At 42.8% G+C, this 19,437-nt stretch overlaps 1 protein-coding gene across 5 annotated transcripts in view; it reads right to left on the bottom strand.

Annotated features, from left to right (window-relative positions):
- Positions 1–19,130, bottom strand: part of GAB1 (GRB2 associated binding protein 1) — a 92,211-nt gene extending 73,081 nt beyond the window's left edge. For 2 of the 5 annotated variants that reach the window (XM_066549478.1, XM_066549480.1), the window contains exon 1: positions 18,533–19,127. In XM_066549478.1, coding sequence (XP_066405575.1) covers positions 18,533–18,604 — 72 coding nt within the window. In that variant the 5' untranslated portion in view covers positions 18,605–19,127. Of the gene's footprint in view, positions 1–18,532 lie in introns of all 5 variants that reach the window. The other 3 variants (XM_066549481.1, XM_066549479.1, XM_066549483.1) reach the window with 3 other exon arrangements.
- Positions 19,131–19,437: the final 307 nt, after the last annotated feature.

The raw sequence follows: 19,437 nt of genomic DNA, 5'->3' as shown, positions 1-19,437 counted from the left end.
TTCTTATTACTCTACATCTTCTCAGTAAAAGAAGCTGTTCATAGTAGCTCTATTATATGAAATACCAAAAATATTCTTGTGATGAACTCCAAAAGGTCACCAGAAGACCAATAAGGCAGTGAGCTTAGGAAAGGGGTTTAAAAAAAAAAAAATAAGGTGCCTCACTTGATATAAACTGTCCATCAACACATTTTCACTACATTTCAGAACAATCTATAAGAAAAACTGCAGTTCCCATTTTCCTCTGTCAGGAACTCAGGTCCCTTAATTTATATTTATTTTTTTAATACAAAAGGCTGGTATTACGGTATTTTTGAGTGTGATTTCCCAATCATTCTGAGATGTCTGAAAAGCACAGAGATTTCATGTGCCATTAGTGTGTCATAGCACAGGGGCACAGTTTGTAAATGCTATGTAAGATCTTACAGTACATTCACGTAGCTCTGCAGACTTCACCACACTCACTCAACAAGACAGGCTAGTTTGGCTTATACAACACGTAAACAAGCCTTAGAGCAAACATGCAGTAGAACAAGCTGAAACATTGGTTACATTAGTTAGACCTCATTACACCTGAGTAGGCTCTTCATTTCCAGTTATTCCCATTAAGAACATTGCTGGTTAGCAAGATCAGAAAGTAACAAGCCATCACCTTTTCTCCACTCCACTCCTGGACTCCCCTTTCAGGAATACTTTGCACAGACTGATGCAGCAGAACAACTGGAGAGTGCACAAACAGGTCTGGACCACTTCCAATTTGCTTTCCCATCCATATGCAGACAGCTCTATCTTTTTCTCCCAGTCAGGGTCGTTGCAAAACTCAAACCATGCAGCCCAGTCAGTTTTAGCTCCACCAGCAGCAGCCCTCGGTGCCTTGATCTGTGCAGGATCCTGGTGAGGGGGCTCACACAACTATTTCCTCTTAGACAGCAACAGGCTTGGATTACATCATCAAATCACAAAATATTCTGAGTTGGAAGGGGTGGCACATAGAACACAGGGCTTATCTCCTGTGCATAGCACTTAATTCTGCTTTGTCACACATGACTCTTAGAGAATTTCTCAAAGACTTGGGAGAACAGAAAGCACTAGTGCCAGTGGCCATGTCACCACTATGAATGTATCTTCCAGCTCCAAATGGCTTCAGACTTGCATGACAGTTTGGGAGAAGAGTACCAATTGAGGCATCGTCCAGGGAAGGCAACACTGATGCTGTCAAAGCACCTGAAGACTCCACAACTTCCTACCTCATTCAGATGACGGAATCAACGCACGTTGTGAATTCCACTGCCTTTAGGTTTTGTTACATTAAAAATAAAATTTAAAAAACCTAATTATTTTATTATTAGAGTAGTGAGATCATCAAAGGAAAGAAAATTTGGCTTTATAGTTAAAATTGCATTCCTTTAGGGGTCAGCTTTCATATTTGTGTTTGCATTTATAGCTCAGTGGAATTTGAACCACGCACTCTATTTGGAGCTTTACTGAAGGATGATCACAAAGAAACTTTAAGCTGATATAGAGGACAGCAGCTTATCTTGGCAGCACTCCCAAAAGAGCAGAGATAACTCCCGTGCTCACCAGTCTCTAGTCCGTCAGTTCTGTCTACGCACAAATTCAATCCACTTGGGCCTTCGTGGATTTCCATATGGGCAAAGTCCAAACTACAAAGGAATCTCTAAATCTGCCCAGATCAGACTAAAAAAGAGCAATTACATGTAAAGCCTGCTACATGCTTTCCAAGCAGAGAAAGAGATGCTTGGAAACTTCCACCATGAAGTCTTCTGAAAAATTTGTATGTAGTTCCTTCCCTCAGTATAGACATAAGAACATCTCACAAAAATACACAAGTGAATAGAATAACCTCACAAATCTTTTGTACACACAACAGGAGAAATCAATCCTGATTGAGAAGAGAATGCAAAAAACACCCTCTAGTTCTAATAGTTCAGAACATAGTTTTATCACTTATCCCAAACTAAGTGCAGAGTTTAAAACCAGAGAAAAACCTGCTAGAATAGTCAGGAAAAATAATAATATATAAGTCTCTATAGAGATTTAGTACAGTTATGAATGGCTTTAAAAACCTTCAAGGAAACTGCATTTTATGAATCTATGAAGAAAAAAAGAGCTGTGGCATTTAGAGCTATATAGGCCAGCCCTGATGAATATCTTTATCAATGATCTGGATGAGGGGTTCAAGTGCACCCTGAGTAAGTTCACAGATGACACCAAACCGGTTGGGAGTGTTGATCTGCAAGAGGGCAGGAAGGCCCTGCAGAGGGATCTGGATCAATGGGACAAGGCCCATGGTGTGAGGTTCAACAAGGCCAAGCTCTGGGTGCTGCTCCCGGGCTGCAACAGCCCCAGGCAGCAACACAGGCTGGGGCAGAGGGGCTGGAAAATTGCCCAGAGAACAGGACCTGGGAGTGCTGGTCAACAGCAGCTGAACGTGAGCCAGCTGGGCCCACAGGGCCAAGAAGGGCAGGGCATCCTGGCCTGGAGCAGCTGGATCAGCCACCAGGAGCAGGGCAGGGATTGTCCCTCTCTATCAGCACTACTGAGGCTACACCTCAAATCCTGTTGTTTGGGCCCCTCAGTAAAAGGAAGACATGGAGATTCTGGAGCGTGTCCAGAGAAGGGCAATGGAGCTGGGGAAGAGTCTGGAGCACAAGTGCTGTGAGGAGCAGCTGAAAGAGCTGGAACTCTGTAGCCTGGAGAAAAGGAGGCTCAGGGAGGACTGACACAAAAAACCCCCAAAACAAGCACCCAACCAAAAACTAAAAGCAAACAAACAAAAACGAAAACAAAACCCACCAAAACAAACAAACAAACAAAACCAAACTAGCTACATTGAGCTCTGTCTGGTAAATGCCTACATGCCCAGGCAATGATGAATGTGGGCAAGGCCATCTACAAGTTCCCAGAATAGGCAATTCTAGAGCTGAGGAGTCTTAAATGTCAGGAAAACGTTTGGTTTCTGTTAAAGGAACAGAATGTCAGCTGCAAAACCAACTTGCAAGAAAACAGAAAATATACTTAATTTGGTAGCAAAACATTAGTGGCAGCACTATACAGAAGACAGTCTTGAGAAAAGGCAACATTAGAAGCAGAGAGATTGAGTGTGTGCCATTGATGCAAAGTTTACATGGAATGAGCATGAGGAGCCATCCACAGACAGATCGATGGCAATGCAGAGCAAAGATGAACGGATACAAGCTGACACAGAAGCTGCAGAACTTCAAGAGAAAGTGAGACCAAAAGGAAAAGGAAAAAAAAAATCAAATAAAAGACTACTACCTTTTAGGAAAGACAATTAAGTTACAAGGGTAGCAGGGTATTATGTCATGAGGCTAAGTAAAAAAGCTCAAGCAAGGAGTTTTAGATTGCTTCTAAAGTGAATAAAGGTGAAAAGAGAAAAAAAAATAGAATGAATAGGTATCGGCTTGGTAAAGGTCACCAGTAGGCCTCTGCAAGCATCTCCAAAAGTCTTGAGGAAAGACTGAGCCAGGCTAAAGCCAAGGCTTCCCTTTCTAGGAAGGCTCTTGGCTCCAAATTTTGCTCTTTGACCCCTCAAAGAAAACCTTCTGGACACACTGCAAGACTTACTTATTTACCTACATTTTTACCTGAACACCACAGGAATGGAGGTTTTGTAAATTCTCCTATTTCTTACTAGGAAGGCACAGAGATTTCTTTTGTTGGCACATCACTAATTCCTAAGTATATATATATATATATACACACACATATATGCATGTATGTATGTATGTATATCACGAGGTTCTGGTAATCACTGAAAAACATAAACTGAGCTTTATTAGATTTGGAATTTATCCTTATTTGCACATTGAGGTAAGTTTTACCACACTCAATTGAATTTCAATTTGTTCTTTCAAATAATTTCACTAACAACACTTAATTTTTAACCAAGTCCCATAACAAACTTGGAGGACTCTCCCATTTTTTTTTTAAGTTACAATAACACATGACTAACTAGCTACAGTTCAAGCAATATGTCCTTGTTATCACAATAATTATCCCAAACAAACCTTCTGAATTACGCCATTGAATCTTAAAAGATTTGCTGGGTTCTGTCTAATCTTTACGATACACCCTTGGGTAATTTCACCCTTGTGAAACAGACCTTGTAAATCAAAAGCTCAGTCCTGCAATCCCATCTGCATCTTGGGATCTTTTTCTCCAGGTGAATAAGAATGTCAGAATGCTACCAGAGAAAAACATAACTCTTATGAACTGCAGTTTAATAGCCTCAATGAAGTCTCTTCCAACCACTCTCCTCCTAACTGTGTAGCCTGCACTTCAGAGATCTGTTCTAAAAAAATAATTAATCAGTGCTGGATGCTGCATTTCTTCATGAAAAGCCAAGATTGACACACTGAGTCGACAAGTTCTATTTTGAAATAGTTTAATTCGCTAAGGAGATGACTCTGTCTCCAAATGATGCAGATTTGTCTGCTGTTGTCTCAGCCAATTCTGAGGCTTGTTATTCACTACTAGGTTGATTTCAAAATCAGACTACCCCTTCAGAAAGTTGCAGAGACTATGACATCACATTTATGACACTCTGTTGCACAATTACAGTGGCTACATCCCTGGATTTTATTTCATGGGAAAGCATGTTCCTACTATAGCCACAACCATTTCCTTGGCTTACACCTGTCCACAGTCACAAGTTTTGCTATAAAGCTTAGCTTGATTTTTTTCATAATACTATAGAGGTGTTTAGTAGTAACTTAAGGCTGCATAGTTCAATTGCATAGAGAAATACTTCCACTTTACAATGAGACTTACTGAAATTTCACAAGCAACTCAGAAGTGCTGCTTAACAAGTTGCTAAAAATCATACAACACCCAATCAGATTTCACTTATATCTTCTTAAAGAAATAAAAAGCCCAACATTCTTTGAGAAGGCAAGATTGTCATCAGATGAATGGCAATAATGCAATCACTCAAATCCAATGCAAGAGTATAATTTAACAAACTCAAACTCCATTGGACACCACTGTAATGTTTGACAAAAACTGATAAAATAGTACTGTGGAACATTCCAAGACAAATGACTGCAAAATTTGGTTTCATTGTACTGTAACAAGTGTTATCTTCATTTTAACCAAAACACTTTATATTACAAGCTTAAAAGACAACAGTAGACAGGCCCTATAATACTTAGATTTTTGTTCCCTTAGATTTTTGTTTCTGATTCAGCAAAAATTTCACCACATGGCACTGAAAGGACACATAAGTATTTTCTACATTATTTAACATGGCATTTATTTAAATATGTACTGTTAAGTTCCAAGATTTCCAAACTGCATGTCGCAAACAGATAAAAATATTTTCATGTAATGGTTTCCACATGGTACAGTATTATTATGAAAGAGGTTGCCATGATTTTAGACTGGAATATACTATTAAGAGGATGCTTGTCTTCTGTCACAATGCTTTCTTTCCAATTCCCTAGTAAGTATAGTGAATAGTACATTACCCAAATTGCACCCCCAAGAAAATTACTTTCATACTCCACAAACAGAAAACTCATTTCAACCTCAACCATAGGAAAAAGTAACTCCTCCCACTATTGCAAAATAAAATGTAAATTCTTTCATTACACACAGGCAAACACTGCAAGTAGGCAACGATGGCAAAAAGGGTATCCAATCCAACCACAACTAAAACAAGTTCTCAGGTTCAAAGTCTCTCAACCTTATCTCTCTGAAGAACTTCATTAATTCATTTACTGACTGGATGAGAAAAAATGACACAAGGGAAAGCCCCATGTCCCTGTGCATATGCAGCCTCAGCCAGAACAAACTGGAACATGAGACATTCCCATGGCATCTAACAGCAGGGTTCTTTGGCTTCAATTGTCTTTTCTGAAACTGGTACTAAACTAGACTAGAGTAACATTCTGTTGCTTTGTCTTATTGGCACAACCTGCAAAATGGTTTTGGTAGCTTTTTTAGATCATCTGTATAGAGAATATGCTTCCCATGCTATAAACTCCACTGTCAGAAAAGTCGGGGTAAGTTGTAGCTTAAGGAAAAGGCAATCTCTTGATCTTTTACAAGAAAGCACAATTAAGTCAGTCATATTCATATTCAGGGTGTTCTTTCCTCATCTAATCTATCCCAAACATATTTAACTTACTCTTGCATCTTGACCTTCTTGCATCTTAGTGGTAAGAGCCAGAGAGAGAAGCGAGGAGGCAGAGATGAGCAGGAAGGTACAAGTGCAAAGCTGCCAAACAAAAGCCTGGATCTTTCCCCTGCTGTCTCCATTTACCAGACAAAGTCCATTTAATAGTGTCACACACCATGCAGGAGCTGTAGTGCTCAACACACTGTGAGGCTGGTCTATGACGACTCAAGAAGAATTTTCTTCATAAAGAACAGTAACCAGTAACAAGTGTGCAAATGCAACAGGAAAGGTGGGAAGCCTCCATGGGTGTTAGCTGTGTCTTCTCTATATTGTTCTGGAGTCACAGTCAATTCCAAAATAAAATAAAGGATTTTCAAAGCTAAGAAAGAGGAGTAATAACATGAAAAATGAGGATGACACACTTCTATTTCGCAGCTTTTACAAATGAGCTCCAAGATATACAGCAGGCTGATGGAGGCTGACACATGCTCCAAAGTATCCTGTGTTACCTTCTTGCCTTGCAGCGAAAGAATCCAAAACATGAGCAAAGCCCGAGTGTTAGACCAAGCAGCGTTTCTCCCAAGTGACTCCATAGATGAGCCACACCATGTACCTCAGCACCTATATGGAAAGTGTGAGAGAGCCAAGAGGCACCACCAACAGCAGCCACACTTGAGGCAATCTACTTGCTACTGTTATTAACTGCAGAAGCTCATAGCCCACTGTTTATGCTCTGCTTTTATCTGTTGGTTTTTTTTTTTAATCTGTTGCTTTTTGTTTGTTTGGTTTTTTTTTTTTTTAATCTGTAACCATTCACCTGCTTGGCCCTGATTAGCCCAGCAACTCCATCAGTTTGGAAGATTGGAAAGACAAGGAAATCAGCTGGGCACAGAAGCATGCAGTATAAGCAGCTTACCCAACCTGTACACAACTGAATTAGCTTCCCAAGCACACTGCCAGAGGGACCCCCTCCACCTTCATAAACACAATCTCAATGTTTGGAAAGGTGCCAGGAATAAAATGTTTGTTTACTGCAGGCAGGAAGAGCTACCTATGATTCAGACATTAGGAAGTGACAGGAAGGACTAAATTATGTAATTTAAAAGTAGAAAAATAAACACAAAGTAGTTGCAATGAGAGGAACGAGGAGGAGGAGGAGGGAGAGGAGGGGGAAAGGATGAAGAGACACAAGTTTTGCATCTCCGATCCCACTTGTGCAGGGCTGAATCCATCATAGCAGCAGGAGGCCTGCACAGGATTCCTTCACCTTTTAACCCTCCCTCTAGAGTCCCTAGCCAGGGACTTTCCTCCTCAGTACTGAGTAAGAAACATCTGTCCAGCTCAGTCTCTCAGCTGGAAAGGACAGATCACAGTCTTCCTTATTCTTTATTTTATTTAAGCAGACTGAGATTTCAGAAAACATTCCAGTTGCCCTCCCTTTAAACAACAACTACCTGAGGCAAAGGATCAAAGACCTCATTCTCCAGCCAGCTAGAGGAGTTGGGAACACTCTCCAGCTGTCTGATGCTGGTTGCAGAGACTGACAGGAAAGCCTCTTCCCGTAAGCAGAAGGCAGGAGATGCACCCCGATGGGAATAGCACTGCATTCCCAGCAGCTGTTGGAAGCAATCTCAGCAGTGCTGCTTACGACATTGCACCTCCCATCCACAGTTTCTTAGATCCCAACACAAGTTTAAAGTTTCTTAAACTGCAGTAATAATCTGCATTATTAACATGCCCATTTCAAGGCTAAAACAGCAAGCAAGCAGATTTGTATCACAGTAAGTTACGGCTGTACTGCAAGAAAACCCCACCAAAGAATACTCTCAAATTTATGTAACAATAGTGCTGTCTCCACTATATTATCAGTAAAGATCTTCCAGTCATTCTTTTTCTAAATCAGACAATAAATTCCTGCTCTTTTTTTTTTTTTTTTCCTGGAGCTGCAGAGATTCACAGACCAACAGAGCCATCAGATCAAGGAAAAACTCCAAGGACTTTGAATTAACTTAGCACTGAAGTATACACCATAGCAGAAAACTCTGTAGTTACTTGTCCTAGGACAAATCTACCCCGGGATGAAACCTGGGTTAAGTTTCCCAGTTTACACTAATGAATCACTTGTATACCACTCTTCAGTTTACATCTTCCCCCTGCCCCATTTACTCCCTTCCCCACACCAAAACTCCAGAAAAGAAAAAACAGGTTTTATTTTAGTAATGGCTGACTCCTAAATGCATACAAGCATGTCCTCTCTGCTGGTAGTGAAGAGTCATTTTAGTTATCTCTGACAGTGCTGAGAAGCTGATGCAATTTTCCTTCATTTGCGCACACAGACGACTGCATTTATAGACGTCATAACGAGGAGCGTGACACGACCTCAGCTTTGAGGGCATTATTTCACACTGAGTAACCAGCCTGCAAAACTTGCTCACACAGCATGATGCTCATAATTTTAGCAATAACTGCATACAAACAGTGAAGGCAAAGGCACTAAGACACGCAGGATTCAGGAAGATACACTTATTGACATCCCTACTCCTGCACTTACTACAGTTATCTCCCTTAGCAACAGGGAAGGATTTCGTAAACAAGAAGTTGGTCTAATGCTACCATGAGAGCATCACCCAGTATAACATACAATTGAAAGAGAAAACGCTTCTTTAATGAAGAGCAGCAAAAGAAAAAATAGAATTATGTAACAAGTAATAGATTCAAAAAGATTGTTTTTGTCAGTTTGTGGTTTAAATCTCAAATTAAGTTCATAAAGATCACTATTTTCTAGGAAAGCAGAACTGCCAGATGGCATCACGCTCACAGCCTACCTCTGACTCGTCCTGCACATCAGCAGAACTACAAAAAGACTGGATCTCACAAGTGAACCAAAGGAACCAGTTACAACATGACATTTGAGGAGTTTGCTCTTATCACAGCCTAGACCTCCAAGTGTTCATGTTTTACAGACTGGGGATTCTCTCCAAGCCTCCCCAGAACCTCCTGCATTCCCAGTGTGGGTACCACGTGGCAGAGCATTCCACAGCCTCCTTGGCCCTGGAAAACACCAGCCTCTTCTGTTTCTAACTACACTCCAAACACTCCTCTCTTTCTCCCTGCCCTCTCTTTTTTTTTTTTTTTTTAAATTAAACAATACAAGGACAAATTGTCAATTCACATCAAGTTCATCCATTACTCTGACATCCTCTTTCTTGGCTGTTTATTGATGAAACAAACACATACCAATCCTTATAACAACCATTAGTAGCATCAAATAAACTATCCTCACCAGCTTTTTACTAATAAATTCCTTACTTTTCAGTGTTTGCTGCAAAGGGGCACACTTGCTGTCAGTATTTTACCCTATTTTTAAGGATCACAGATATGCACATGTATTTTTATGAATCATAAATGTCTGTTAAAATCTGTATAAGGACTTACAACTGGTTTCAAAACGTTTCCTTATAAAGCAGCAATTTTCCCTGCACCATCCCAAAACCAGGTGCAGCTTTTCCACTACATCTGATCCTGTTTAAGAATCTACATGGAAACACAAGCATCAGAAAACTGTAGCAGAAACACGCATTAAGTGTGAATGGGAACATTAGTCTAACACAGTACGTGACTCAGGGCAGTTATTCCTCATACAGAGGGAAAGTGACAAACTGACACATAACATTCAGAACTGCTTTTTTTTTCAGAAATGGGTAGCATTCCATTTTGAAACTCAAAATTTATTTTTCATCCGATATAATTTGTGTGTTAACCCTTTTAATAACCTTCCCAAAAGTACTGTAATTCTTCAGTGTTGATTGCATCGAAGATGTATTTGAACTGTGTTTGAAGAGCTTCCTGTATTCTTATTCCATACCCCAGAGTGAACTCCTACTGTCAGAAATAAACACCTACAGAGGGTTTATTTTGCTTTTAAATCCCAAACCCCAGACAGCATAGAAAAATAAACCGAAGCCTAATTTTGTGTTGTTTTTCTTTTTCCCCCATTTTCCTTGGAGGCAGAAATACTGTGGAGCTTGGTGATGGCTGCAGCACCAGAGAGAGGAGCCTGCTGGCCTGCTCCACTGAAACCCATGGCATTGCTCCCTGGGTGGAGACACGCTCACCCAGGAGGAAGGAGAGAGCACATGTGCCATCACCCTGCCCCAAGGCTGGCTGTGCTGGGAAGCGGGTGGGGAAAGCAGATTTACTTTGCGACAGCCACTACCTCCCCTGCCACCAAGGGTTTATCTGGTGTTGTTTTCACTCAGGAAGCAGCAGAACAACCCACGTGTCACCAGCAAGATGGCTGGAAAACTTGTGTGGGGAACAGGCAAAGGGACGAGGCTGCTTTTCTCCTGCTAGCAAGGTTATCCCAATGCCCGGTCACCATCCTCAGCCACTGGCCTGCACAGCACTCCCCCATCCAGGTTTATCATCCGAGCTAGCCAGCCTGTGGCAGACAGCAAAAACTACCTCCCTTTAAAAAACACAGAGAGGGAAAAGCTTTCTTCTGACTTCCTAGAAATTCTCAGACAAAAGAACAAGCACAGCTCCGGAAAAAGCGCAGTTGTTCTTGAATCAGTCTGCCAAGAAATTGCTGTACAAAATAAAAAGGAGCAAAAGCTTTTCATTTAATTCACTTCTCGATTTGGGGCCTAAACCTGGCTGTCTGAAGAGAGAGGCTGGATCTGGGCACAGCTTCCTAGCTAAAGTATCACCTCCTTCTCCAGGTGTATTTTTAAACAGAATTATTTGTATTATGCACAGATATTATATTTAATAATGCACAAGCCTTATAAAGCTATGGACATAGCTCCCTGACCTTTTTAGTTACATGCTGCTGTGTCACCAAGAGACAATTCCAAACACCCCCTTTGCCATTTACCCTGAAAAACTGCCATTTTCCAAGGAAAAAAAAGGAAGAAAAATGTGTCACCATAACCTCAGAGAGTTTAATCATAAAGTTGTTATTTTGGGCATAAAAAGCAATTAGATATATTCCTTCTCCTCAGATGAAAAACAAAAACACATCAAGAAAAAGATGGTTAGAGAGTTCAACAGCTAATTCAGTCTCATCTCACACAAAGTTACTTCCTAAACATTTCCTCACTGGATACTGCTACAGAGACAGTCAGATACTACATAAGATAAGAGTACTTTTTACAACCAAAAGCACTGTGGCACGTTTGAAAGAGCTTCAAAAGCTCTTCATGAGAAACAAAACCTTTGTCAACAGCAAACAGTAGCAAACACCACAAGTACAATACACATACTACATAACCTTTTATTGGAAGCTGGGGTGGGGGCCGGGAGGGGGCTTTTCTTTAAAAAACAGAAACAGCTTCACAAATACAACTAGAATACTGCACTGAACAATACTTACAAAGCTAACATTATTTGTGTAACTATGAACACTATTTCTAAAGCAAACAAACAAGAGAATTCATAAAAGAACCAATGTAAAAGCCTAATCAAGAACTGATAAAGAGGGAATTAAAAATAAATAGTATATTGTTGCAGTGGGAGATGGCAGAATTCTCCGTCCATCCTTCCAAAAAAAAAAAAAAAAAGAAAGGAAAAAAGAAAGAAATACAAAGTACTCCTTTAGAGCTAGTTGTTTGTATGTTTGTACATATAAGGAGCTGAATTCACATTAGAGTCCCTAAAACAGTAGCAAATTACACTGTACTACAATATTCACCTGTATACAACACTTACCTCCCTTGACAAGATTATCCCTTTCTGTGTGATCCTTCTGCCTGCCTTGCTCAAGTAATTTGCAAGACAAAGTCTGTCCCTCCTAATGAAACGCCGCAATGAAATTGCAACAGTTGAACTTGCTTCTATTGGCAATAAAATGATCACTCACTGGAGCACAGAAAACATAAAGGTAATTTTGAAAGGGTCTCAAGAAGTCTGTCACTGCAACACTGCAAAAGTGGGAATGAAAAAATAAGGAGGTGAATCTCTGCTCTATGTCAAAACAAAACTTGCATCTCATCAGTTGTACTCCCCTTCCTGATTTAGGAAAATATTTCAACCAACAGTGAAATATAGTTCAGTGGCATCTACTTTTAGACTAGGAAAAGATGAAAGAAGGACTAAAGAAGTGTAAGATGCCCAAGCCAGAGTCATCTACAACCCACAGGTTTATCCTCTTCCCTAAATTTACTAGGTTTTGAATAACAGATGTTCCTTGCACTTTTTTGCCAACACTTCTATCAAAGGCATCAGTAAAATTTAATGGGGAGTAAATGTTTTCTACATGACTATAGAAGAGTGCATTTGATTCTAATAAAGTGATACAAAAGTTATGTCAAAAAAGACAAAAATAAAACACGCCTCAGAAGTGACTATTATTCCAACATTTTTAAAACTTAGAGAGGGAGAGAAAAGAACCCTAGAAACAGTTCTGTTTGTCTCTTTCTTCTCCCTGTTGGACTGTTGAATACCAAGAATTACCTCTCAGTTCAAAGAGTTACCTGCTCTACCAAAGATCTCCAGAACTCATGATGCTCATTTTGACAGTCAAGGTCTATACTTTTCAAAGCTAAACAGCCCAATAAAACATTCTTTTCTCAATTTATCCAACTGACATGTCACACAGCTGCTCTGGGCTGATGATGGACTAAAAGGCATGCAAATCAAGATCATCTGTGTATAACTGGAAATTAGAATCCTATTATTTCATTATTTCCTCTGCTTAGTACATATGGTACTTATACTTAATGTCAATGATGCAAGACTCTGTGCACACAGGGAGGAGCAGCCGCTACACAGCACCAAGAAAGTAGCAGACACTGATTTGTTTTCCCACTTCCTCTCCCTGATAGTTTCTAATTGAACTGTAATCTCCTGTGATTAGCTGCACCAAATCTCATTAACAGACTTATCAAAACACAGAAGCAATACTGAAAAGGTATCCATAAGTTGCTATACATCCAATTGAAAGCCACCTCCAATATCATGAAAAGTCAGAATTTGATTTTTCCTTCATTTCTCAGCTGCTGTGTTCTCAAATTTTGGAGTTATTATTTCACAGATGTTAGGAAAATTTTTTCACATCATTTAACGTATTTAGAATATCTGGCTTATTTCATATATCCAGAAGTTGACCTGCACGTCAAGAGGAACAGGACAATTTCTGTTAATTAGGTCACCAGTTTTCCTATCTACACCAAGGAAAAAAAGCATTCAAGTGGTTCAGGTACCGTCTCACCCCCAAGCTCAGAAATGCTTAAATTAATAGTATAGTAAACTACATAAAAATTAAAATAACTAGCAGAAGATAATCTTATTATGAACACATTAGACTTCTTAATCTGTTTTATATGCTGCTCCCTACTCTTACCCTCTGCAACCATCCTCTGAGAGTTAATTCAGAGCATGCACCACAGGTCAGTCACTAAGAGTACTGCAGCTTTGGCAGCAAAGCCAAAACCAGGTGCTGATGTCCTGTCAAAGATGAGAAATACTTGCACGATGAGTTCCATGCTCCTCAAGTGAGCCTTACACCCTGACAGCTCGCTCAGGACGCAGCTACAGCCCTAAAGTCATACCCAAGATCGTATCAGCATTTTCAGTTGGCACACAAAACAAGGCAACTTCCTCCTGCAATCCACAAAAACACTGTGTTTAGTCATGCCTTCAACTTCATTGTTTAGGCTTTACTAACCCATGTTTGAAAGGATCAAAAGTGAAACTGCTGTTTTCTGACCAGCGCACAGCAGAAGGGGAGGGTCAGATTGCCTTCCAGAAGGAAGGTTTCCTGCCTGAACACCAATCCCTGCGAGGTCTTCAACAACTTCTTGAGTAGCAAAAGCACAATCAAGTTCAGAATACAAAAGATGTCACATAAAGTTTCTTGATGATACTCATCTGTCTCGAGTTAACTTAACTTGACCCTGTTCCATGGGGACCGCACTGAATGATGTCAGGCAAGCTCATCTTAGTTTGCCTTGGTTTTTCTCCTGTAAACCAACCAGCTTCTTAAATTTGCTCACTATGCTGATGAAAGATCATAAAAAAACCCCTTAACACAAACAGGTGTCTTCCAGAAGAAGGGATTTGGTCAGGCACTGCAGCTTTTACCAAATTACAACTATTCTGACAAATATAACATCTCTTAAAACCCTTACATATCACAGCACAGTTAAGTATTACTAAAGACAGAAGCTGCACCTACTATGTGACTAGTGCCAAAGAGCAACTGCCAAACAAAAAACCCATCAAATATTCCACTCCTGTACCTACACTGTCTGAGCCTCTAGTTGAAACATCAATAACTAGCTTAATAATCTGGCACTTTTTTAGTCACTGTCTACAACTGAAAACATTAGAAAGTAAGAGGATGCTATCTGTAGCCTTGTCTGAATCATATCAGTGCCCCTTACATCCTAGGGAGATCAAGCCCATTTCTCATCTTTAAACTCCTTGCTTTAAAATAACTAAATGAACTATCAATAGGAATAGTCAAATAATCACAGGATTTTTAGCCATACTTACATCAAAATTAAGGTTTCTTAATTTACTTTCAAAAATCATATGAACTGTAAGAAGAAAGGGGAAGTCCCTTAGATACAGAAAAATCTGAACCAATTTATCCCAAAGTGTTTAGTCTACACAGAGTATTTTTGACCGAGTTTTACCTTTTATCCAATAAAATGTATTTCTAAGTAGGACATAGTAGAATGACAAAAGTCAGGATTGGAAGGGTCCTTTGGAAATCATCCAGTCCAAACCCCTGCCAAGGGAGGGTCACCTGGAGCAGGTAACACAGAACATGCCCAGGTGGGTCTGGAATGTCTCAAGAGAGGGAGAGCCCATGACCTCCATGGGCAGCCTGATCCAGGGCTCTGCCACCCTCAATGTAAAGTTATTCTTCCTCATCTTAAGGTGAAACTTCTTGTGTTTTTAGTTTATGGCCATTGCTTCTCACCCTGTCACTGAGAATCGCTGAAAAGAGTCTGGCATCAACCTCTTGGCACCAGACTTGGAAATATTTATATGCACTGGAGAGATTCCCTCAGAATACTGGGAATTATTATACTACATCAGTACACTTTCTACAAACTGGTTCCATAAACCAACCATCAATGCTAAGATTCTGTTTTAAAGCACATCCAGGTGCTTTAAAGCACATCCAGGTGGATCCTATTGAGCACTAGCCTACCCCAGACCAAAGCATAGTCGTTCTAGGAGAGAACTTAAGACTTATTCCTATTCCCTCAAGCTTTTTTTTCCTTGCTTTACCAAGGACAGCTGTGTTTAAATATCTGGTGGTTTCCTAGCATAATGGCAGTAAAAAACCGCTGTGCTGCCACCACAAAGCATCAGCAATTTTAACTGGCACGTGCACAGCAGGACTGCAATGCAGCAGAAAACCATGAAGCCAAGTTTACTATCACATTTTAAAGGACAGATGGAGAGAAAGGGGCTTTCCAACTACATTTTTTAAAAACAAGAGAACAGAAAAATCACAGCAAGTTGAAGTGAGCACATAAACGTTTGCAAATTTTAAGGCAATGGAACAAGGGAAGAAAGAAAAACATACAAGAAAATAGCAGAAGCTGTGAAATTCAACAGCTCTCCATCTCTCTGCACAAACAAGTTCTTTCATGTACTCATGAAACCAGAGCACAGTCTGTGGAGAACTGTGCAGGATTTAGCCCCAACTCCCTTTTCCTTCTCCTCTGCTAAATCCACATCGTGACCTCCCCACCAGCACCAAAAGTTACCTGTACTTTCTTCAGAGATCTGCTGCTGGAATCAACCAGTCTATTCCCTCAGACAGACTGTTCTGAACAGCAGCTCCAGGGAACTGACAGCAGGTACCAGTAGCTGTCAGAACATTAATTCCATACCAAAACCACATAAAGAAGGCATGAGAACAGAACTCCTAAGATGGGGAAACAGACATTGGTGGCATTAAGGCATACACTCAATCTGACTATTCCACCTGCAGGACAGGGCTGGTTGGAGGGTTTTTACTTTTTTTAGCCTCAAAATGACTACAAGCTAGCTTTAATACCGACAGTTAATGTCCAACAGTTCCAAACTAAAAATTCAAGTCCCTGCGAAACATATGTCTGTGTACTACCTTCAAAGTCCTTTTCACCCTTCCTAAGAACTAAACCATATTTGACAGCAATATCAGACTTTTTATCTTCATTCCCAGATGATAACTTGGGTTTGCCCCAACACTCGCATGCAAAACCCAATAGAGCACGAAGTTACAATTTTTCATACATACCTGTGAAAAGTATGCATTGCAGAAAAGCAGTTTCCTATTAATATCACTTCTTTTCATACGGTGCAGCCCCTTGAAACACCACTACCATAAAATATGGCTTTGGAAAAGGCAGTTCTCTGCTGTGCCTTGGCTTAAGCATAGAATTACAGGGAGCACAAGCCAACTTTCCAGCCAGTGCACTCAGCTAAAGTTCATTGTCTTAAGTACATCAACTTTTTGTTTGCTTGAAGACGGCAACCAGAATGTAAAGGTCACTTTTAGTCTTTGAAGGGAGTGTCAGCCTTCAGCCTGCTACAGATCAGACACTACATACAAACAGGAGGAATTTTACTTTAAGGCCTTCTTTAAATGGTACCTTTCTTTTATACAAGCAGAGAAGAGTCAAAAATAACGTGTAGGATTTAAACTCACGACCTTAAGGCCTACAGTGCATGGCTATGTTAAACCAAATCATGCTAAGATAAGCTTGCCATATTATCACCCTGATACTCTGCCTACTGAAAAAGCAGATTGCCCTTTCAAGTGAAAATTGAGGCATTACCTCTTTAGGACAGGGAACTCCCTGACCAGAGCTGTAGTCAGGGTTTTCCCCTCAAAGGTTCTTGTGTAATTCCACTATGGAAATGAAGCTATAAATACACTGAAGTGGCAGCTATATGGAAAAAAGTCGGCATATTAAGAGACTGATTAATGAGATTGATTAATGAGGGCAAACCCCTTCCATTTACAGGCAGCACCCTTCCTTCACAGGATTTAGAGTTTGAGCAGAAAATTTATTAAAAATCTTTAAAAACATGAATACTGCTCTTAATTCCTCCACACTGGTAAAGATACCCTGTGAATACACACACAGACATAGAGAATATTCATAAAGAATACAGTCCATGTCCAATTCAGCAGAGAAGCAGAACCCTGCTATGACCCATCAGGACGTTCTCTTTCTTTCGCACAGAGAGGATTTTTGACATTGGGAACCAGAGACCAAAAAACCCAAATATTGGTTTTTAATTTAATCAGAGACTAATTTCAGAAGTTCCCTGGCATTAAAATAAAGCCCAGAACAGTTCTTCAAGAAGAGACTGCTAATCCCTAACAGACAAAAATAAGGTGGTCACGTTAAGATCTCTATTCACAGATTCACAAATAAATCTGAAGTTTAGCTGCTTAAAAAGGAAAACACCGGGGGAAAAAAAATGAAGGAGAAGAAAGAAAAGAGAAAAAAAAAAAAAAAGCCCAACATTTTGTCCCAATTACACAGATGCCGCGAAACAAGCCGGCTGCCAATGGGAAAGGGCTCAGCCAGCAGCATGACTCCTGGCATCACCCATCCCTCCTACGTGACCTGACAGCCTCCCCAGCGGCCCCGCAGCTCCGCTGTGCCCTGTCATGGAATCTGCCCGCTCAGCAAACGCGCTCCATTTTCTCGCCAGCAGCGCGGTGTCCGCTCTGCCGCAGCCCCTGCGAGCGCAGCCACTACCGAGCAACAGCGGGAACAACTTGGGGAAAGACACAGGCGCTTCCCTCACAACTCCCTCCCCTTTTTTTCCTGGAGCGGAGAGCAAGGGCAGAGCTCCCCCCGCCCCACCGGGAGCGCTCCCGGGGCATCCCCGGCTCCCGCCGTCTCCGGGCCGCCAGGCTCGGGTGTAATCCCGCCGGGAGCGGCGCGGAGCCGGGGCAGCGCCCGCCCGCCATGGGATCGGGCACCAGGCACGGGACAGCAACTGTTTACGTTTAAAAATACTTATATACCGAGCCCGGACCCAGAGGGAAGAGGGGAAAACTCCGCCCCCTCCCTTGGAAAGGCAATAAAAGCTGGGCTGAAACATCCGACCGCTCAGCGCCCCTTTTTTAAGGAAGAAAAGAAAAGGAAAAAGAAAAGGAAAAAGAAAAAGAAAACGAAAAAGAGAAAAAGAAGTAAACGCTAGGGAAGCGGCAGGGACGTGGCGTGCAGTAGTCCCGGCTGGAACGGGGAGGCGGCCGGGAGGGCGGCTCGCCCGGGCCCGGCCGGGAAGGATCGCGCGGGGAGGCCGGGCCGGGCCGGGCCGGGCCGGCGGGAGAGAAGCGGGGCAGGGAGGAAGGGAGGGAGTAAGGGGGAGCGCGGCCCGCAAGTGGGAGAGGGCACTCACGTAGCGTTTCAACTTCTTCTCCGGCGGGGACTTTCGGAGCCAGCCCGAGCAGACCACTTCCCCGCCGCTCATGGCTGCGCCGCTGCCCGCCGGGGCGCTCCCTCCGTCTCCTGCTCCTTCTCTTCCTCAGGCAGCGGACACGGGGAGCCGCGATCTGCGGCGGCGACAGCACCGCGCCCGGCCCGGCCTCCCGGGGCTGCGGGGCGAGGGGCGGGACGGGGCGCAGGGTGTGTGTGTGTGTCTCTCTCGCACAACAGCCCGCCGGAGCGGAGCGGGGCGGCGAGCGGGGCTGAGGGCTGAGGCGGGAGGGTCCCCCCTGCCTCCTCCTCCTGCTCCTCCTCGCCGCCGCCGAGTTACACGGACATCGAGAGGGACGACAGGGGCGGCCGCCTCGCCGCCACAACTTGGGCGTCCCGGGGCAGGATCCAGGATCCAGCCACCGCCCCGCGCCGGTGGCGCCTCCTCCGCGCCGCCGGGACCCTCCTGCTGGGCAGGGCCGCGGGGGGCTTACTCTTGCCCGTCCCTCCGAACTCAGCGTCGGCCGCCGTGGCTTCCCGGTCGCTCCTTCCCCTTCTTCCTCCTCCCCCTGCGCCGGGAGGAGGGGATCGGCAGCGCTCCTGTCTTCCCTTCCTCGCCTTCCTTTCCGCGGGGAGTGGCGGGGCGGGGGGCTGGCCTCGAGGCTGGGGCCGTGGCCCGGGGCTGGCTCCGCTCCCTGCCGGCCAGTGAGGGACGGCTTTTCCCTGGAATTCACGGCGCCGCGTCCTCCCCAAGCCCTCCTTTCCCCGGCGCCGAGCGGTGCTGCCGGCCCCGCCTGCCCCCGCCCAGTGCCGCTGCGAGTGCCGCGGCTCCCCCCGAAACTCTGCCGGAGCCTTTTCAAACAACAAGGGCTTGGAAGCAGGGTGGGA

This window comes from Molothrus aeneus, chromosome 4 (genome assembly GCF_037042795.1).
Source record: "Molothrus aeneus isolate 106 chromosome 4, BPBGC_Maene_1.0, whole genome shotgun sequence".
Classification (NCBI taxonomy): Eukaryota; Metazoa; Chordata; class Aves; order Passeriformes; family Icteridae; genus Molothrus; species Molothrus aeneus.
The sequence above is the reverse complement of the archived record's forward strand: the minus strand, read 5'-3'. Positions and strand labels throughout refer to the sequence as shown.